The sequence below is a fragment of the Coffea eugenioides genome, chromosome 11, assembly GCF_003713205.1.
Source record: "Coffea eugenioides isolate CCC68of chromosome 11, Ceug_1.0, whole genome shotgun sequence".
In the NCBI taxonomy this organism is placed as follows: Eukaryota; Viridiplantae; Streptophyta; class Magnoliopsida; order Gentianales; family Rubiaceae; genus Coffea; species Coffea eugenioides.
In genome coordinates, this window is record NC_040045.1 from 49,098,335 (window position 1) to 49,120,460 (window position 22,126).

The following is a 22,126-nucleotide window of genomic DNA, read 5'->3' on the forward strand; positions in this document are numbered from 1 at the left end:
TAACCAAATTAGATTTTTCGTATTTGCCAAGCAAAAATTTAAAATCCAAGCAAAAAGAGAGAAGGTGTTTGCAATACTTACACTTTTAGTTTTAGGGCATTTTCTTTAACAAATGGAAATGGGCCTCTGCATTGTCCTTTTTGTTTTCATGGCCGCATTCCGTGCTTTGCTACAATCCTTTTCCAATTTCTTTTGTTTTTCGCTTCTTTTTACATTCTTGTAATTGTCAATGATCTTTTACATTTCATGTTTCTGAATCGGACAATTTTTTTGATGGGCAATAGCCAATAGCTGTAGGGTCGAACAGCGAATTCCTTTATGCACAAGTCTGATTGGGAAAACCAAAATCGCTTTGCACCCGATGCTAGCGCGGCCCAAGTGCCCAACTGCCAAAGGGCCTACCCGGAATTAACGAAAACCATGAAACCCTCTCGCCTGACTGCAGCCACAGACCACCGTCAAAGAACTACCCACTGCTCGCTCGACTGCGGCACCGACTCACCAAGGTTTAAGAAGGGTTTAAAGTTTACTATTGGCTTATTCTCCAATCGAAATGCCCACCCGGTCGTCTATATTTCACATTTTTTTTTTTTGATCACATGAACTTCTACTTCGAAAATTTTCTTTCCCCATTTGCATCTACTCTGTTATTCGTCCTTCTCCAGTCTATCTATTCAACTAGGCTTCCCCTCTGCATTAAACATTTATTCCTCACAATTTGATGTCCAGCACCAAATCCCCCATTTCTCTGAATATCAACATTGGTCGCTTGACCCCCAATCCAGTTTATAAACCGAGAACTTTTTTACTAAAACCGCCCGAGATTTCCACCGTTATGTGGAAAAATATAGCAAAACTAGTCTCTTCCAGAACCCTCAGAACCCAAGAATTTGGTTCCATTTTTAATCCTCACTCTCTACCTCGAACTTACAGTTTTCTTGGTTTTTCCCAAGATTCTATTTTTCCTCAGAAATTCAAGTTTTCAACTCTTGACTTCAATCCCTGCTCCGGCAACGGATTTCTAGAACAGGGTTTTCGAAAAGTTGGTGAGTTTTCGACTAGGGATGGGTTTTTGGCCAGGCCAAGTTTGAATTTTGCGAGGAACCAAATTAGCATCAATGGTCTGAGCCAGAAAAGCTACGCAAGTCTGGCCGAGGCGATTGCAGTTTCATCAACTGATGTGGAAGAAGATACTTCTGTAGTTGCCGCAGATGAGGTTCATGAATTGTTGAGTGAAATGAAAAAGGAAGACAGAAGGCAGATGAGCTTTCGGTGGCGCAAGCATCATAGAGCAGTTTATGGAATGGGCAGTAAGAAGTACCATGCGCTGAAAAGGAGGCAAGTGAAAATTGAGACTGAGGCGTGGGAACAAGCAGCTAACGAGTACAAGGAGCTGTTGAATGATATGTGCGAACATAAGTTAGCACCAAATTTGCCATATATGAAGTCGCTTTTTTTGGGATGGTTTGAGCCTTTGTGCAGTAAGATTGCTGAGGAGCAGGAGTTATGTAGGCTGCGGAAAAGCAAGGCTGCCTATGCAAAGTATTTTCATCAGTTGCCAGCTGATATGATGTCAGTCATTACTATGCATAAGTTGATGGGATTGCTGATGACAGGAGGTGAGCATGGCAGTGCAAGAGTAGTATCATCTGCTTGTCTAATAGGTGATGCTATTGAACAGGAGGTTAGTGAAATAGAATATTTTTCACCTAATTACTTTGGTTTCAAAAGCATAACTTAAGATGGAGGGTTCGCCTTTTTCTAAAAGCATGTTCTGCAGGTGCTGTACTTGATTCATCCTAAATTGCTCTGATTGACATGTAGTGATTTACAGACGTAAGTGGTGAAATCTCAGGTCACTAGTTTAACTTTATTAAGAATTACAAATCAGGATATCATGTAATGTAATTGAAGAAGTGTATTCCCTTCTTTATACGAGTTCGTAAGAAAAATAGGTGGGAGAAAGAGATCATCTCGTTAGACATATCTATAAATTGTTTCATGTGGACTGCAAAATGATTGTGATCTTGGTTTGTGTGATTGATACTCCAAATGCCACAGGGTAGAAGCAGGATAAGATTTATTAGGTTGTTACTGAGCTTGCTATATTCACGTGACTGTGAAGACATTATGATATTGTGACAGGCATGAGCATGAACTGAATGTAGCTATTTAAAATTTTTGTAACAATATTGGCATTTTGAGGATTTTAATTTATAATTGCTATAGTTATGGATGGATGCTATATACCAATGAATTTGACATCACAGTTTAAAACCCTGTGTGAGCCTCTGAGGCAAAGATGGTTTTGTAGATATGTTGGATAACCTTAGGTCTTAAAACGAAACAGGTAGAAAAAAATTTATACGTTTCCTTATTGAGATTCTCGTTGGCAGATCATATGCATCCTTTAATTGTTATTGCTAATAGAAATAATTGGTACTATATGTGGAGTTTGTAAAGTTCTTTGCTTGTATAGACTATGAAGCTGGGGATGTTTATATGTATTTCTTAGCGAGTGTATGGATCATTTTGGGACTGATGTTTTGTTGTGTAATTTGCTAGCATTTTGGCTTGCCTGACATACTGGTGAGAACAATGGCCTATGTATGCTTGTCATGTTCACAAACATACTGTAGAGTTTCTCAATATTGGGATGTTGCCAGATGTTTCAAATCTGGTTCCTGCAATAATTTATGTAGTTTTTATTCTGTAAAATTTTTTATCTGTACAGATTAGGATACACAAGTTTCTGGAGAAAACCAAGAAGAAAAAAATAAATGAAGATATGAAAATGGAAGGAGATATGAGTACCAGTGTAATTCAAGAACAAGAGAAACTACGGCGAACTGTTACAAATTTGATGAAAAAACAAAAGCTGCATGTGGTGCAGCAGATAGTGAAGGGTCAAGATGATTCAAAACCCTGGAGTACAGAGGTTAAAGCAAAGGTTTGATCTAATCTGGTACTTGACGTAGGGAGTTTATGAAGCTTTAGTTTGAAACTATCTTAACGTGCAGCTTTTATTTATGTTTGTAGGTTGGGAGCCATCTCATCGAGTTGCTTCTGCAAACAGCATACATTCAGTCTCCAGCTGATCAGTTAACAGACTGTCCACCTGATATTAGGCCTGCATTTATACACACATTTAGAACTGTAACCAATAATACAAAGTAATGATACTTTTCCTTTAGTGGTTTTTCCTGTCTATTATTACATCTTTAAAGTGCTTATGGCCTTCTGTTTAAGTAGGAGTCCTAGCAGAAGGTATGGCATCATCCAGTGTGATCCTTTAGTCCTCAAAGGCCTTGAGCGAACTGTAAGTATATGTAATTATTCTTGAATTTGTAGCGTTCTTAGAAATGAACTGCAAATATTTTAGAACTTGGGGTAAATTTGTTGTCTTACGACGAAGGTTCCTTGCTATGTCACCTTAAGTTTGTTGATTTATCATACATTGTCTCATCTTTAATTTAGGTGTCTTCCTGAGATTTGTTATATTTATGAACAGGCCAGGCACATGGTTATCCCTTACATGCCAATGTTGGTACCTCCAGTCAAGTGGACAGGGTACTGCAATTTTAAATTCTTTTTATTTTCTAGGATTGCAACACCCTGTCATATGTAAATTCAATTTAAGTTTAATTGCACTATTATGCTGCTTGCCTTTCTCTTTTGATTAGTTAAATGTGAAACCAAAAAGACTTGGCTCTATGTGTTCTTTAATTTACCCAAAAATTGTAGCTTAACCCCTGTTTTAAACCAGTCTACTCGAATTTGTGTTGTGTGTGGTATGGAATATTCATTTGTTGCATTCATCTCTAACAATGTAAACAAGGGACTTACTCCATATATATATATGTATGTATTTATGTAAGTATGTATGTATATGTATGTATGTATAGTTAAAAAGCTGAGGAATTCAAAAGGTGCCTTGATTCTTTTCAAGGCATCTTCTGCCAGAAACTTGAAGGAGCGGAATTTGATTGCAACAGATTGTTTGCATTGCTGTATAACATTCTATGGATTAAGAATGTAGTACCATAGCCTAAAAGATAAATAGAAAATCAGCCTGTTTATTACCTAGAATTGCCCATACCACCACCGGTCTGGTGGGAGAAAAATATTGTTTGGTGTGTAATTGAAAGATTGGTTGTGGAGACTTGAGGTTCAGAATCTGCTTATGCTTATTTTAGCTGAGAGTACAGCCTAGTACTATATTCTGAGAAACACTGCCAAATTCTAAATGCTTGTCAACAAGTGTCATCTTCACTGAAAATCCTCTTAGGGCTTCCACTGGAAGAACAATATTTTGTAAGGGAGGAAACAAACCTGTGGTTTATGTTATTTTATTTTCTTTAATTTTGTTTTGTTGGCTGACAGGTCTTTGTTTTGCAGTTATGACAAAGGTGGGCATCTGTTTCTTCCTTCGTATGTCATGCGCACACATGGTGCAAGACAGCAACGTGAAGCAGTCAAAAGGGCACCAATTAATCAGTTGCGACCAGTCTATGAGGTTCATAAACCTGCAATTTCTCTTCTTCAACTGTCCTGTAAGGGTGGCACACATCTTCTGCTGACAGTATGATATGCAATGTGCATCTTGTACCTTTTGTGTGGGCAGGCCCTGGATACACTTGGAAACACCAAATGGAGGGTGAACAAAAGGGTCCTCAGTGTGGTAGATAGGATATGGGCTAGCGGAGGTCGTCTTGGTAACTTGGTTGACCGCAATGACGTAGGTTCTATGATATTATGTGCTTTTTTTTTTTATATGTGGAACTTTTTTTTTTCCCTTAATGTCATTTTTAGGTCAGAAGCCTGTTCTAGTCAGTTGCAAAGATAAATTTTAAACAAAATATGCGAATTTTTCTTATTATGCAGATCCCTTTGCCAGAGGAACCTGAAACGGAGGACGAAGCTATACTGAGGAAGTGGAAATGGAAAGTTAAATCTATCAAAAAAGAAAACAGTGAAAGGCACTCACAACGTTGTGATATAGAGTTAAAACTTGCTGTATGTTGGAAAGTTTTCTTTGTTTTTTATGGCCTTTTCCAATATATATTAAGCAAAATTTGCATGAACTTGATAAGAACTGTTGAACAGGTGGCCCGAAGAATGAAAGATGAAGGAGGTTTTTTCTATCCACACAACCTTGATTTTCGAGGCCGTGCATATCCAATGCATCCACATTTAAATCATCTGGGATCTGATGTATGTAGAGGTATGCTTGAGTTTGCAGAGGGACGTCCTCTTGGAAAGTCAGGCCTGCACTGGCTGAAGATACACTTGGCAAATTTATTTGCAAATGGTGTAGATAAATTATCTCATGAGGCTAGAATAGCCTTTACCGAAAATCACCTGGAGGATATATTTGATTCAGCTGACAGGCCACTTGAAGGACGACGTTGGTGGTTAAATGCTGAAGATCCATTCCAGTGTTTGGCTGTGTGTATAAATCTCTCAGAAGCCTTGAGAAGCCAGTCTCCTGAGACAACTATTTCGCATATTCCTGTTCATCAGGTATCAGTTTGCCATGCAATGACAATCCCTGGTTTTGACAAATTTTTTATGGCATTTTGTGGTGAAGATTAACACTGAACTTCCCGACAGCATTGATTATTTGACCTACTACATATCTTTTTGAGCTTTACGCTTTCTAATCTCTTAGTTTTCTGAAAGAGGGACCTCTAGGTTTGGCGTATAGCATCAATTTATTTTTTTTCTTTCAAGTGTTTCAGCTGGATCTCAATTTCTTTCTTTGTGTTTGTTAGATGTGCAATTATCATTTCTGAGACTCCCCGCTGATAAAATATTCTTTCTTGTTTTCTTTGTGTCATTCAATTATTCAGGATGGTTCCTGCAATGGTTTACAGCACTATGCTGCTCTTGGAAGAGACAAGGTAATGGCCCTTTCTTTGTCCTGTGTATGCACAACCCCCCCCCCCCCCCAACCCAAAAAAAAAAAACCAAAGTTTTTCTTCTGTTGTCACTTGTTTGTAAATGAATGGCCAATGAGTTGTTCAGACCAATCTTTAAAGAACAACAAAACCTTGTTTTCTATTCTTGAGCATTTAGCTATATTTGGGGTGACAGTTAACAGAAAGTGCAATTATTAAACCTAGTAAAGTCCCATGTAGTTTTAAAGTGTCATGTCCATTTGATTTGGGTCATCTGTTGTTCTCTGTTGACAATAAGACTTCTAGATATGTCTTGAACATGTGATTTTTCATCTCTCTTCAATCGTTTTTGGTTGGTGAAATCCTTCATGCAGTTAGGAGCATCTGCTGTTAATCTGGTGGCTGGAGAAAAACCTGCTGATGTTTACTCAGGAATAGCTGCTAGGTAATCTGCTTTTAATTGGTTTATTTATCAGTTTATGTGAAGTTGATGCATGCAGTGATTTTAACATTTCTAATCTTGTATCAACTACAGATATTCAGACCCTGTTTCTATTGTGTTTAAAAAAAAAACAAGGATAAAAGGATTTTCAACTATTTTTCTTCTCAGCTTGCTAAAGTTTCACCATTCAACTTGAAAGTTGAAGCTGGATGCGGTAATAGGAAATGATACATGATTCTGTTTTTTGATGATATCTTCTTTTAGGCTCTCAAATTTTCTTTTCTTTGGGTGATTGATATCATCTAATGGTTGAAATGTCTTTATTGCTTGAGTTCAGCTTTTGCATACAGCTTCATTTACAAACTATTTTCTGCAACTACTTAAACTGGTAAAATTAAGTTCACAAGAATACTACTTGTTTTCTTGGAGTTTACGTAATTTTTAACTTACATTGATGCCTTTTTTGAGCATATAAAAGGGAACTTTTGTAATTAGAAGACTGAATATTTTTTGAGTTCTTTCTGACAGGGTGCAAAGCTTACTGAAATATAATCCTTTGAAGGTTGAACCTTATATGGTTGTCATTTTAGCATAAAAAAAAAAAGCTTTGAATTATTGTAACTTTTCTGACCCGTTCAGTATCCTTTAGGAATTGCAAAACAGTGCAATTTCTTGAGAATTTATGGTTTACCTGCACTTTTAAGTTCGTGGTACAAGTCATTCTTTTGAACATCATAAACTGTTAATGCAGAGTTCTGAACATCATGAAGAGAGATGCACAAAAAGATCCTGCAGTTTTTCCAGATGCATTGCGAGCAAGGGTTTTAGTCAATCAGGTTCTGCCTTTCTCTTTTTATGGTTTTATGGAAATTATGGTCGTCTGATTGTTTGTCATAGATCTTGTATCGTTTAAAGTTATGTTTTCAGCATTTGCTGGTCCTGGCGAGGAGTTTGACAAATATAGTCTTTCACCATGCATTTTCTTGCTCATGTAGATTGATCAAAATGATATTTCAAATCTATAGTAGTTGGTAGGGTCACTGCTTGCTAATCCTCCTGTTAATAGCTTTGCAAAGTGGCTAACTGCCTGTATTCTGATTGAAATTTAGGTTGACAGGAAATTGGTCAAGCAAACAGTGATGACCTCAGTGTATGGTGTAACCTATATTGGTGCTCGTGATCAAATTAAGAGGAGATTGAAGGAGCGTGGTGCAATTGCTGATGATGCAGAGCTCTTTGGTGCGGCTTGTTATGCTGCAAAAGTATGGACAAGACGCTGGCCTTATATATTAACTCAATCTTACTGCATTTGATGAATTATAATGTTAGATGGAACGAGCATGATCATGCTCATCTATGCGTGAATAGTTGGATCAAGAAAAGGCTGTGTGCCTTGCTTATCTGATGATGTATTAATAGTAAGAGTACCTCCCTTAAGGTTTAGTCTCTCATTCAGCTAAAACCAGTTGATATACAACTTCAAATTGAGCTTTTTGGGAAATTGAGATTGTGTTAGTGGTGATTAAATGTGTAATTTGCATCTTTGCCTTGACATCAATGGGGACTTTGAGATGGACATTAATATTCAATGTCTTGACTCAATCAGAAATGTGATGAATTTAATATTTGTATCGGGAATTAGAATCTTCTCAATGACCTGGTTAGATTAGGAGCTTGTGAGTAATACGATAGCATTCCTCCTGTAACTTAAGATGATTCATGATTCATAAGTACTCATGCATGTGTCATTCAATCAAGATTTATCCACTCCATGATAACACTTCTTCACTGTTTGGTACATTGGTAGGTCACCTTGACTGCATTAGAGGAAATGTTTGAAGCTGCACGAAGTATCATGAGCTGGCTTGGAGAATGTGCAAAGGTGTGTACCAGAATGCATTTGATTTTGTATAATCGTGGATGGTACCTGGTGAATTTATTTATCAACAATCTTCTGAATAGTGAGTGGTTAGTTTAGTGGAAATCAGACGTCATTGGCAGTGGTTTTTTGGTAGATTTCCTCCAATTGACTTCTCTGCTATGACACCGTACCTTTCTTTTCTGCCTAGAGGAATTTCTAAATTAGGCCAAATGAAAATTTCTCTGCATTGCTCCAATAATCATCTTATGTGCAATATAAAGCAGATGATATCTGATCTAATGTTTTTTGTGTAACCTATATACCAGTTTAGCTGAGCTCTTCTATTACAATCTTGTCTGTCTTCAAGAGATATCTTATATGAAGACTTCGAAAATATTAACCGATACAAGGCAGTAATCCTATCTTCTTGTGCATTGTTTTCCATCCTAATTTTAGTGTCTATATGAGGTACACTTTGATAAGAATGATTCCATTTTGAGTTATGAACTAAATATTGCTCATAGAATTTATTTTGGTAATTGTCTCATTTAGTTGCTTGGTCCTGGAAAATCACCAACTAGCCATCTTTTCCTGTCAATTAACCAAAAAGCTGTGACAGGTTATTGCATCTGAAAACCAGACCGTTAGGTGGATGACTCCACTTGGACTTCCTGTTGTGCAGCCCTACCGTCAGCTAGGAAGGCATCTTGTGAGTATTGGATGTTTTTCACATTATATCTTGTTTTTCTTTTGTGGCCATTAATGTTTGTTTGATGTATAACTTTCATTTGCATGCAGATTAAGACTTCACTTCAGGTGTTGACACTGCAACGCGAAACAGAGAAGGTAGTAGTAATCGATGTTGTTGGTCCAAGTATGACTCTTAAAGCTTATCCATCTATGGTTGCAATGCAATTCTCATCGGGTGAATCAGTCAACAAGAGGATAATCTGGAGCTTTATTCATATTTGCCATAACAAAATGTATAGCAGACCTTACAAATGTTTTGCACTGTTTTTAGCAAAAGATTTACTTGTTGAGCCAGGCTTTCTGATAAAATTTGCTTACATACTTTGGAGGGTTATCCCATCAGGTGGCGGTGCTTGTAAGAAGACCATGCAAATCGCTTTGAAGTTTTTCATCTCTCTTCACATAGACAATTTAAAGCATTTAAAGACGTCTTATCTTAGCAGTTTGCAGTATATAGTTTTGGGAAATCAGCTGCCATCAACAGAAGTCGTAATTGTTAGGTTTAGGACCTCTTGATTGTATTGGCATCTGTCTTGCCCTTTGTGGTGTGAGGTTTTTCCATTAACTTGCTAGATTGCTGGAGTAACTTCCTGATTTATTTTTTTTTTCTCCCCTTTATGTGGTATAGGTCATGGTAAAGAGGCAAAGGACAGCTTTTCCTCCAAATTTTGTCCATTCCCTCGATGGTTCACATATGATGATGACGGCAGTTGCATGCAGAAAGGCAGGCTTGAATTTTGCAGGTTCTGCTCATACGCTCCTTTTTTTTTTCCATTACACTCTTCCACAGCTCGCGTATCTCTACTTGTGAAATTTTACTCCCCGTATAATGACCACAGGTGTTCATGATTCTTATTGGACACACGCATGTGATGTGGATGAAATGAACAGGATACTAAGAGAGAAGTTTGTTGAACTCTATGAAACACCAATACTTGAGAATGTGAGTATCTCCACCATCGTTAATTTGATATGCTTTTTGTTTCAACTAACAAAGCCTATGGTAAGGAATCTTTACCCCCGTATGGTCTGGGCAACACCACTTTAATATTAGTATGAAGTCTGAGCATCTTCTTCAGTATAATATGTCAAATCTCAAATGCCTCTGCTATTGATCTGATAAGAATTGTGAATTTTTTCTTCTGTCATCCGATTGTTTGGCAGTCATTATTGGTTCCTTTGATTCAAATGACGCGTGTGCAAAAGTAAATATTAGATTTTCCTTGCCTGCTACATCCTTTCTTACTTCACCCATACCACTGGGCTTAAATATTTTATTCCTCACACAGTTGTTGGAGAACTTTCAAAAGACCTTTCCGTCATTGTCTTTTCCAGCTTTGCCGGAGCGGGGTGACTTCGATCTTAAAGATGTTCTGGATTCCACGTATTTCTTTAACTGACACAATATATCCAGGAAATTGAATGCCGGGCATTTTATCGATACTAGAAATGCACATAGCATCTCTATGTTCAATCTTTCCATCAATGAGGATGATGAAGAGAAGATAAGAGCCTTCAACCAAAACACTGTACACCATCAATGAGCTGGCTCTGCAGTATCTAAGCGTAAAGTTTGATCATTTCAGAGTCCACGGATCTCTTATACACTTGAGTGTTGGGAGTTCCTACACTCGGATGGATGTTTACAGGGAGATGTGCAAGTTCAACCTAAACGGGTATCAAGAGCTTTTGAGTGTTCTCAAGTTGATGTCGCATAGCTTCTGAATAAGACTATTATATGTATGACCAAAGGAAAGCGCAATAGTGTGCTTGCATAGCGTTGTTTCACCGTAAAGGGCTTTTGCCGAAAGCCCAGGCGATGATATGTGTATATATTATGAATTCCCCGACGAGACGAGACGAGACTAACAAGAGACCGGAAAGCCGTAGGGATGCATCGAGGAAGTACCCACAAGGCGTCCGCCGTATATCCACAATTTTGTTGTACAGCAGTAATGCAGATGCTTCTCAGGTGGATTTACCAGCCTGCTTTACACCATCTCTCCTCCTCGTGTTTTTGTATATAGAGCTGTATATTTGAGGCAAAGGGTCTTCGTTTCTTAATTCTCTCAGAGTAGACCCAGAAACCACTAACTATAGTAGTAGTGGTAGTAGTGTTTCTTTTCAACTGGCTTAAAATTTACGGATTGATTGCCTCTTCTTTCAAATAGAGGTAGTAGCGATTTTACCCTCTTTTATGCTGTGCTTGTGCTTATTTTTTTTTTTTTAAAAAAAAAAATAGAGAGTTAAAAGTACCTGAACTGCAAAAAGACAATAATGCCCTCAGTGAGTGACCCGGTTCACAAATTTTGATGATAATGTGCGGTAAAGAGTTTCTTTTTATGCTAAATTAAGATTGTTAGTCTGTCATGGGGAAAAAACTCAATTATCATAATTTATCACAAGAAATTGAAAGTGCACATTCAATGATAATAAAAATTTAGTAAAATATATTTTTATTAACAATTGCTTGTGTTTTTATATATTAATTGTTAACAAAATGCTGATGATTCATTAATTGTTACCAAATATTAGAAACGAGTTCTTGCACTAAAAAGCACAATGAGTGGAAGATGAGAAAAAAGAAAACCAAACATAACTAAGCAGAATAAGAAAAAAAACGGCTCTTCCTCCAACGAGGGCAAGTCACCTACACATGTGGAGCGCATTTCTACAGCAGACCCTAATAATAATAAATGTTAATAGGGTGGCAATACATAAATATAATAAAGCCTCTTTGTCACTATTTTCTAAGCCCTCTCAGTGCTGGCGTTTCATCTAATAATATAATACGAATAACACTGAAAAAAGAAAGAAAAAGAACCAACTTTCAATGCCACTCAAATATAAATACCACTAACTAAGGTAAACCAATCAAGCCTCGCACGTGCCACCGGTCAAGTCGATATCCTTTCCTGCGCTGTGCAATGTTCTGCATATGCATTGCCCTGCCTGCTTCCCCATCTCAGATGCTTAATATTGACATTTAATAATAACCCAAAAAAAATAAAAAACAGCACGCAAAATAAAATAAAATAAAAAAAGTGTGTGTCAATTGTAGAAAGCAATCAAAGCGGGAAGGAAGTATAAGAATGTGTACACTACTAATTAATTTACGAGCACGGATCGCAAAGTTGGCAGCTTTCCGTTTTCAGGTCTTTACAAAGGAACCTCCCGGGCCGGGCAGACATAATTTGACCGTATATACAGTGTCAATTTTTTAGCCAACTATTAGCACTTGATTGAGCGTAAAAGAGCTATACTGATTTGTTGCTTTAAGAAAGAAAGACGTTTGGTGTTAGTACACTTCTCTGCAGAATAAAAATGCTTTTGAATAAACATTCGACGCATAATGTTAATCAACTGCCGAGCGCCAAGCAATACCTGTGAAGGGCTTTACCCGCATCTGCCACTTCATAAGTTTCAGTCAGTCTGCGGCAGATTGGCCTGAATTGAGATCCAAAGTCAATACCCATAACGATCATTCAAAGATGTGCGTCCATCGCCAGATTGGCCTGAATTGAGATCAGATATGCACAAGAAATGAGTATAGCAAAAGACATCAAAGTATCCTGCATTAAACAAGCGTGCAATCAATAGGACTTTTACCTTCAGGAGGCACCCAGGACTCGTAATCAGACTCGTTATTCAGAAACGATGGTCTCTCAGGACCAAGCAGTCTCTTAGGTTTCTTCTTGTCCTTCCTTGCTTGTTTGCTTTGGGGAACATTTTCACTATCTTGTTCCATCTCATCGGACGTATGGATTCCTCTCGAATGCTTCAATAGCAGAGCTACAGCATCTTCCGCCTTTATTTCAGCCTCCTTGTATGGTTCAGAATCCTTCACGTCAGTGAGGTCCGACTTCTCAACATGCTTCCGCTTCCTAACAATCAAACCAGGGGCTGCATTTTCAATTCCTGAGGTCTCCCTCGATTTTGCACCATCCGTATTTTCAAGAATTGCCTTCCTGTCTTTGTAGTCCACAAACTGATCATGCTCTTCCACATCTACTTGGCTTTCTTGTCTGGTCTCTTGCTCTTTTTGGCAGTCCACAGCACCAAGCCACTGGGCCTTGGCAACTGTATAGACAGCGGCTTCATCATCTGTTGCATCAGCCACATTCTCACTTGCTTCCAACCTATTGCTGGAATCTGCAGTTGCATCAATCTTGCCCTCTTTACTGCTGGATCTATTCTGTACTTTCTCAAGTTTGTCTGAACCACATACGGAGCGCTCTTGTCTGTTGCTTTGACGCTTTTCGGATGGTGACAGCTCTACAGCATCAGAAGCAGCAACTACCACATTGTGTCTTGGTTCTTGTGCTTTTGATTCTCTTCGCCGAGCAGCTTCTCCCGTAGGATCAGCAACCTTCAGCAAGTATGAGACCCTATCCAATTCTGACTGCAGAGAGGCCAAGCCCTTTTCAAGCTTATCCTTCTTGTCAAATGCTGCCATCATTTTAGCAAATCAAAGAGTACAATTTTTCAGTAAGATTTTAAGCAAAGCTGAACAGAACAAAAAATCTCAGTAATGTAGGAAATCAAATGTCACAAGTGATTATTTGAACTATTCGCAAAGCAGCACAAGAAGTTGTTCCACTAACAACCGACAACTAATCAGCAACATTCATGACTCGAACAACACATGGAAAAAGAACAGCAAAATCAAAAAGCTGTTTTGGGGATTGTGTGGTGTCTAGTCTCATAAGGGCAAAGGGACAAGCGAAGAGAAAGAAACAGCATTTGTTGAATGCTGGGGATTGGAGGAAATAGCAATTGGAAGGAGAAGAAACAAAAAAAAAAAAAAAGGAAAAGAGAGAAGATGTTTAAAGGAGCATAGAAGGACAAATAAGAAGGGTTTATCAGCAAATAAAACAAAACTAAGAACTGGGTCACCTAAAACTAAAATGCTGCTAAAAAATGTCTAACCAACCATTTTACTCACCTAGCTGAGATGATACGCTGGACATATATGCATCAAGTGCATCTCCTTCTCCAGCAACTTCTCTTTTGGGCACACTTTTGTCCTCCTTCAGAAGTAAGTTTCTTGTGTCTTCCATCTCTTTAAGAATGGCTTCTTTCTTTTCAAGAAGAGAGTCAGCAGTCTCAATTGATTGGTTTTCTCCACTCTTCTTCTTAGAAGGCTTCTGCGTCCGGTCATAGAAATCATCATCATCACTGTTAAGTATAAGATGTTAGCTAGCCATCCAAATGTACCAACTTCACAAGTTCAGTTTTACTATGCTTTGATCTCCTTCCTCAGAAAGCATGAACCAAACCTGTAGATCTACAAGCCACAAAGATTGCGACCTCTTTTTCTTTTTTTCTTTTTCTTTTTGTTTTTGGGGGATGAGGAAATTTTTGAAGCTCAGCTTGTTTGAGGGGAATTTGCACGATATAGAATTGAGTTAAATTTTCTAGTTAAAGATAAGAAATTAGCATTAAACAAACCAATTCCAACCTACCTCAGGTAATCTTCTTCATTGTCCTCTGTCGCCCCTTGTCTCTTACCACGTGTTGTCTTTCCAGCACGAGCACCAAGGCTTTCTCGAATACTTTCATTTAACGTCTCTTCCAAGTTTTCAAGCTCTTCCATGATCTAAGCAAATTTCAGCAACAGAATTCATAAAACAAGTCAAGATTCAGCAAAAAGCAAATGCATTATGATGATGAAAATAATGAGAAGCAGAAAGCTACAACTAACGGTTACCCAAACAATAGTCAAGTCCCAAGTAATTTAAGAAAAATTCTTAAACGAGAATCATGGAAAAGCATTTCCATGAACTTACCACAGGAAGACTTTTTTTTTTGGGAAAATTTTCTTCAACATAAAATAGACAAAACAAGAAAGAGCATAGAGACAAATATTTAAATACATTGTTCAACCCATTCACTAATACATACTTGTGATATCCTCTGTTCATTCCTAGCAATCTGGGTCTGTTGTCCCTGCGTCAACCCACCTTGAGCAATGTCCTTGGCCCGAATAGCATCTATCTCTTTCTTCATATGAGCAATCTGCAAGCAAGCATTTTACGCAAATATCAGAAAAGAACCTTGAAATATGGCTTTTCTAAGCTATTTGATCAGGATGAAACTGAGGAGCCAGAACACAGTGGCATTCATTTCAAACGAATTATACCATCTCAGGCATGAAATAGTGATAGGTTCAACAGAGCATCGGGCAAAACAAAAAGTTAGCATGTCTTGTTACCTGCTTGCTCACATAGATCCCAAGTACATAAAGCCATTGACTAAGAAGAGAAAAATAAATGGGGAGCCACATCACACAGATACTAAATTGAGAAGGTAGAACACTCAGTGGTCAGAGTGAATAGACTCAGATGTGCATTCTTGTATGGAGACAGAATTAGAAAATTAAGCACAGAAGCTCTATATCCTGTCTGGATACTCAAAAATAGGCAATTTGTATGCATAAACATATCGAAACTCATGATTATGACTTTTTCCTTTTTCAACAGGTAGCATGCAATGGATGGAAAGTCCAAGCAACACAAGTTGGAGACAATCACATACATCATAACAAATGGGCTAAAAGATATTTTCACAACAGATTGCAGGGCTTGAAAGAATCACTTCAAATACTCGTAGAATGAAAAAATGAACCAATAGATATTTTCATAACAAATACATCATCACATGCAGTTCATCTTATACAATAATATTCCTAAAATATGAGATCAAGCAAAACCATTGCTCACCTTTTCAAGTCTTTTCATGACTTTTTCACGTGTTTTTTCCTGCTTCTCCGTAAGTTGTCCCTTGTAAGTTTGCCAAGTTATTTCATCAATTTCATCCTAAGCATCCGAAATAACTTCAGTTAGTGGAAAAGAAACTATAGAATATTATTATGGAGTAGATAAGAGAGGAACACATCCTCATTAAGAACAGAATAAAATAAAATTAAAAAAAAAGTAATTGCAAACAACAACATATAGACATTTATTCCAACGAAGCTGCTAATGAAATTTTTTTTTAAAATAATGACTTGCAACTATTCATTGAAACTTTTACAGTGAAAAGAGGTGCTAAGAAAGTCATCCAAACCTCAGCTTCTTCAATAGCATCCTCCTGCATGCCCCATGATATACCATCAGCCAAAGATGCTTCAAGTTTTGCTCGTAAAAGTGATGCTTCCATATCTTGCATCTCCTGTCGGATCTTAGCAGTGCGTATAGTCTTCAAGTCAGCTTCCTTCAGCAGAAACAATAGAATAAATTCTCTGATTATATGGATATAGACACAGCTAAAACCTCGCCGAATAAGAATTTAGTGTAAGTGATTAGTTTTTGTGTGTGTCTGAAAGAGAGAGAGTTATAGTCACAAAATGATGAGAAAAGATTTTGTCTTACAGGTGGCATCAAGTCAGTTGGTCCTTGAAATATGTACAACCGAGATGAACTGCACAAAACAAATACCAATTAGAAGAAGACTATCTCATAACCAACTATGACATTTATCTCAACTTGTTTACAAACAATACTCTGTAATGGAATTCAATAAAATAATGCTCCTCACACATCTAAATAACATGTGGTTAAATCATATTCATCTATCCTCAAAATAACGACAAAAAGATACAACTAATTAGGCTGAAGAATCCACATCTCAATGAAATTTTTGATGAAATGATGACCAAAATGTATGATACAACAACACCACCATAAAGAAATTGCTTACTGGCCAAAGCGAATCACATCACCAACATGCAACTCCACGTAATCCTTTTTCTTCACCTAATATCTCAAAAAGTAGACAACAAATTAGAGCAATAGCATTCTAACAAAAAAATGTTGAACAATCATTGCAACATGTAACACTCCAAAGTCTCAAAGAATTGAAAGCAGATTTTATTCTTAATCAGCAGTCTAGCACAAGTGGGTATAGGATAATTTCCAATTTGGAGGTTTACCAACTACACACTATTATATGAATAAATGAATAGAAGTGAGTACCTCATTCTTGTTTATGAAAGTCCCGTGTGTGCTACCAAGATCATAGATATAAGCTTCTCCATTGCTCTTGAACTGGATAACTGGCAAAAATAAGAGATGAAACATTGTCTGTATCCATCTAGTCACCAAAAACTCGACAAGGGAATATGTGGTGTGTGATTGACGGAACCAATACAGCTTCAAGATTAAAACATTACATAATTGGCCAAACTATTGAATTCTTTTGCTTATTACACTGCATCTGAATGATGTAGAAGAAGAAGAGGACAGGAGACATTAGTTATTAGTACAGCATGGCCCAGAATAATAGGATGCCAAAAGGAGTTACTTTTCAATAACCTCATTTCAGAAGCTGATAATAACAACCTAGATAGGGGTCTTGGATTTGTTTGGAATTAGAAAAATTGTTAATTTCTACAGAGAACAAGGCTGTCAACCATGTGGTAAAGCAAAGAGGCCATCCGTGAACCTGGTTGTGGTACATGGCATAATGCGGGCATCATTACATCCATCATAAAATGTCACCTTCAGGCCAGTACGATTTAAATATAGGACACAACACAGACCAACTAGACAGGGAAGATAAAACGCAAAATTGTACCATAAAGACAAATGAATAAAAATCTTTACCAGCATGGAACCGTGAGATCGTTGGATGCTCAAGGACAAAATCACAGAGTTCAACACGCCCAAACATGTAAGCCCCCTTCTTGAATCTGGAACATCATTAGAACAATCATGCAAACTTTGAAATTTACATGAAACCAGCAATTACAGTAACAGTTGCTCCCTCTTTTCTTTTCTCAAAAGCAGAACAAAAACAATCAGGTAGACAATTAAAACACAAAAAGACCAGCATCAATTGACCCTTTCCCAAAAATTTTAAATGCAAACACATGGCAAACAATAAGTATCCGAATTAAGTTAACTGATGGATATTCGGTGCCCCTTTCAACAGAGTAAAATTGTTGAAGCATAAGCCAGGCAGCCAGCTCCTGAACTCAAATGCTTAAATTTGCACGAAAAGTATCTCTAAATTCTACAGTTCAGCATTTTCTGCCAACAGAAGGACAAGTACCTTTTTCTTTTCAACAATTTTTCTGGGAGAATATAGCAGTATAAGAAAGACAGAACAAGTTGGAAGTTTTACAGAAGACATACACATCGAATTGGTCAATGATGGAGCCATCTTTGAGAACTTCAAGAGAATAGTGATGGCAAGGGGGCCCGTTCCACTCTGGAATTTTATAAGCCACTGCTATATCCGTAGAATTACTAAAGCCTTTCTCTTGTTGTCTCCCAGTTTGGCTAGTGTCTTTTGTGGAGCTGGAGCTGGCGCCCTCTTTGGAATCAACAGTCTCAGAAACAGAATCATCAGCTTCGGAAGGCTTTGGTTGGGGGGTATCGGCAGAACGTTCCGCGGCGGGCGCTGGTTCGGGAGCGTTGTGAATTTTAGGGGGAGGGGGACCCATTGAAGACGTATCAGTTGTTGATTGGGATGCGGAGGATGAAGAAGAAGCAGCACTTGAAGCTGAAGGTTCTTCTGGGTTTCTGGCTTGGGACTGGGAGGTGGTGGAGATGGGGTTTCTAGGTGGTGGCGGACCCATGGCAATGGTCATTTTCTTCTTGGGGTTTTGGAGAAAGAGGGAAGATGGTTGAAGAGGACGGAAGAATAAGAAGATCAGAACTGAAGAAGCGGAGGCTTACCGACTGGCCGTGGTCAGACCTGATCGAGGTGGAATTGGGAACTTCCGGAGCTGCAAAATTGCGTGAATAGTCCGACCCGGCTATTATCCATTTCTTGGGCCCACCAAGTAACCGACCCCATTTTTGACAAAAAAACAAAAAAAAAGTAACCGACACCCACACTATTCTATATTTGGGGGAGCTGCAGAGGTCCCAAAACAATTAGGAGGGACTAAACTACTGCCAAATCAAACATGTGTCTATGTACTCGTTCTATTAATATTTAAAAAAAAATCTGAATGTTTTAGAACATAAGCAAGGGAGTTTGATTTCTTGACCTACGTCCAAGTAAAGTTTTATAATTCTCTTGATAATAAGGGGATTGTGCTTATTCCCTCGCTCTTTTTTAACAAACCCAGGTGCGTGGCGACTAATAAAAAGATATTGAAATGAATTAATTTTAAATTTTTTGGGTTGTGTTTATTCCTTCAATTTTTTTTTACACACTCAAGTATGTGCAACTAATAAAAATATATGAAAATAATAATTTTTTTTGGTTGGAAAGTAGTAGTTTAAAATAGTTCAATTATTCGGGGTGTCCTTGTTCCTTGACACCATTTTTTCTTGGTTAATGGTCAATGGATATTGGATCGTGGTTTGAACTTAATCACAACTGCACCTCAGGCTTCACCTGGTGGCCAACTTGCACAGGAGAGTCAGCCATTCCTTCGCTTTCTGGAAATCAATTGGGGTGCAAAGGCATGATTAGACCAATATATCATACGTCTCGAAGGCCATAATCTGGAAGTCATGCACCCGTTTATCACCAAGGCAAACACGTTTTCACTTGGGAAAGTAGGATGTTGCGCGAGCGCACACAAGCAAAAAGAAGAGAGGCAAATTAAGTAGAATCAGAATCAAATATCAGGAAGAAAAAATTGTAATTGTATTCATGGTGGTGGGGTTTGGTACACAGATTGTACTTTTGATTCTAACAAAGAAACATATTTATCGAGCATAGAAATTACAGCTTCAAACTCTGTAACTTGGCGCTCTATTAAATCAATCTGCTGAACATACTCGTCAAAGCTTCCACTTTTGGACTTCAGCTGATCCATGAAAACTCTCAATCCAGAAGCCACATCACCAAAACCTTTGTACTCTTCTGCCACTCTCAGATTCATTTTCTCCAACAGTTCCAATAGATTGTTCGTTCCCTGTGGCACAATATCATCATGAAGAGGGTGGAATGAAAAAGAGCTACTGCATAATCTAGACAACACGCACATGTACAAGCATGAGAAAGGAAAATAAGGACATCCATATATAGCTTAATGAAGCATAAAAATAAGATTTATCTACAATGCAGGGAAACGCAATTTACCAGGAAAATTCACTAACTTTACAACATTTCTCCAAGTAGAACATTTTTTGCACAAATTCCCATTACCAGCATACCATCCATCTCAAAGATTCAAAGACAAATACATATGTAACCGTTAAGATAATTGTAACTGTCTGAGATCATATGCTTCTGGGGCATTTACTCTTCTCTATCATAACAAGCTCAATTTTCAACCATAAGACTCTAAACACTAGGTGGAAGAAACTATTCCCAATACATGACGGCTGCCTGGTATTCACTGAATGCATATCTTCGGACTCTCACAATCACATTATAAGAGTATCTAGCAGCAAATCCCAAAGTGACTAACCAAATCAAGGAAGCATAAAACATTCTTTGGGATTTAGATAAAGAATGATGGCCTAGAAAGCTGAATTTCCTTGAGGTTAATCCTAATCACAGATGCTTCAGAAGATGCCCCTCTGTGTAGCAGGCTGGCATTCATCAAGTCACTCCATACTCTAAGTCAACCTCAAATCCGCTTCATAGCTAGATTTGCTAAAACATATATGTTCAAGTATAAACATGCGATGAGTACAGTCAAGTCCCTGAAAAAGCATTTTAAAAAATTCCTTAAATATCAAACAGACCTCAAACCCAAGACCACTCCCCTTTCCCATTACTCTACCCAACTCTTTTCTCAACACCCCACACACTAAGTCCAAGGACTCTAAAACTTAAAGACATGCAGCTCCCCATCTCACAGCATCACCAACACAAAATTCTTCCGCCTCACTGCTCCACCCACCATCAACAACTACCAACTCCCGCTATAACCCTTTTCATCTCAGTGCAACAGCGTTTTAATGATTCCCCATAAAACTTTCCCTCCATTCATTCCCGATACCTTACCTTTCAAAACACTCGGGCCTCCATAAACCATGCCATTATTTCTAGACAAGCTGAGCCACTTCCCCTCCATCTTGCTAAAACTATACTGCCTGTTGCTTGGCAAATCACGTATTCCAGCTAAAAAAATGCAAATAACAACATGTATTCACTATCAACCAATTAAGGCTTCTGCCTCGAGAAGATAACAAATTACAAAACAAGAATGCTAAGACCGCCTAGCAGCTGCACCTTCAAGGTACTGTTTTAGATATTATTGGGTGATGGGCCTAAATTTATTGTGGCGTATCAAATAAAATGGCCTTCATAGCTTGGAAATTTTGTTTGTGTTAAATCCTCCTAACCCTCTCCCGAAAAATTATCAGCCACGATATCACAAATTTACTATACAAATTGACTCTGAACCAAGATACATCCACAAGCTTATTAAAATTATACAGAAAGAAGTAATAAAGATCATATAATTCTTAAAAGAAATCGAGCGAGCTATCTGAACTGTACCTGAAGCTCGCCCTTGACCATAGTAGAAACATTGATGAAGAGATCGTTGAGCGATTCAGCCAGCTGGTCACTCTTGTTCTCCGCTCCAGAAGCCATGCACGGGCTTGCTGCAGATTGTTTGGGAAGGGAATGGGAGGGGAGGCAGGAGTTGGGAACCGGAGAAGCAGATGGAATTTGGGAAGGAATAGGGTGAAGAGAAAAGCCGACTTGGCCACTATTTGTCTAAGTTTAAATTGATTATAGGCATGTTAATGGGTGGGTTAGACTTGAACCCATTAAATTTATTTGTACCCAATTTTTAGACCAGGACTCGATACCCGAATGAATCTGGGTAGCGTAATTTTTTTTTCCCCCTGCAATATACAAGTACACGTTAAAATTTTAAAAAAAAAATTATATATATGGGTTTTAAATATTATAATTTTTATAATTCAATTATCATTTTCAATTAAAATTAACACTGGAATGTTGAAAGAACTACAAACTAACAATATCAAATATTGTGAACCAACTATTATATTTTTTGAAATGTTATCAACCAATTATGGGTCTAGTAGGTTTATTTTGTATAATTGAAACTCTATCTAAACCATGATTCTTTTACAGAATTTGAATATAAATACAGTTTGGATTTAAAAATAAAGACTCAAACTCATTAAAAATTAATAATAATACTAATAGGTTTCATTTAGATCTAAGATTGTACCTAGTGATACGTCCAATAAATCTCAAAAGGAAATCAGCTATCCAATTAGG

At 37.8% G+C, this 22,126-nt stretch overlaps 3 protein-coding genes across 4 annotated transcripts; 1 reads left to right on the forward strand and 2 right to left on the reverse strand.

The window, feature by feature from the left end:
- The first annotated feature begins 494 nt into the window (after positions 1–494).
- On the forward strand, positions 495–11,145 carry LOC113751085 (DNA-directed RNA polymerase 2, chloroplastic/mitochondrial). 2 transcript variants are annotated; one of them, XM_027294946.1, is made up of 19 exons: positions 495–1,684; positions 2,735–2,950; positions 3,040–3,173; positions 3,253–3,319; positions 3,512–3,570; positions 4,399–4,516; positions 4,625–4,738; positions 4,885–5,016; positions 5,107–5,523; positions 5,853–5,903; positions 6,275–6,345; positions 7,094–7,178; positions 7,452–7,604; positions 8,150–8,224; positions 8,823–8,912; positions 9,002–9,049; positions 9,582–9,696; positions 9,793–9,896; positions 10,243–11,145. In XM_027294946.1, exons 1-19 carry the CDS (start codon positions 722–724, stop codon positions 10,351–10,353), a joined length of 3,123 nt encoding a protein of 1,040 aa, XP_027150747.1. In that variant the 5' UTR covers positions 495–721; the 3' UTR covers positions 10,354–11,145. The 2 variants fall into 2 exon arrangements, with proteins under 2 accessions (XP_027150747.1, XP_027150748.1); XM_027294947.1 differs by having other exon boundaries at positions 10,289–11,145.
- Positions 11,146–12,038: 893 nt separating this feature from the next.
- LOC113751128 (kanadaptin-like) lies at positions 12,039–18,640 on the reverse strand. The gene is made up of 12 exons (XM_027295000.1): positions 18,091–18,640; positions 17,560–17,645; positions 16,930–17,009; positions 16,655–16,710; positions 16,327–16,375; positions 16,022–16,168; positions 15,676–15,771; positions 14,858–14,971; positions 14,419–14,552; positions 13,899–14,131; positions 12,563–13,402; positions 12,039–12,468 (listed from the first exon to the last, which is right to left on the reverse strand). Exons 1-12 carry the CDS (start codon positions 18,546–18,548, stop codon positions 12,419–12,421), a joined length of 2,343 nt encoding a protein of 780 aa, XP_027150801.1. The 5' UTR covers positions 18,549–18,640; the 3' UTR covers positions 12,039–12,418.
- Positions 18,641–19,537: 897 nt separating this feature from the next.
- LOC113753922 (biogenesis of lysosome-related organelles complex 1 subunit 2) lies at positions 19,538–21,583 on the reverse strand. The gene is made up of 2 exons (XM_027298200.1): positions 21,371–21,583; positions 19,538–19,832 (listed from the first exon to the last, which is right to left on the reverse strand). Exons 1-2 carry the CDS (start codon positions 21,464–21,466, stop codon positions 19,566–19,568), a joined length of 363 nt encoding a protein of 120 aa, XP_027154001.1. The 5' UTR covers positions 21,467–21,583; the 3' UTR covers positions 19,538–19,565.
- Positions 21,584–22,126: the final 543 nt, after the last annotated feature.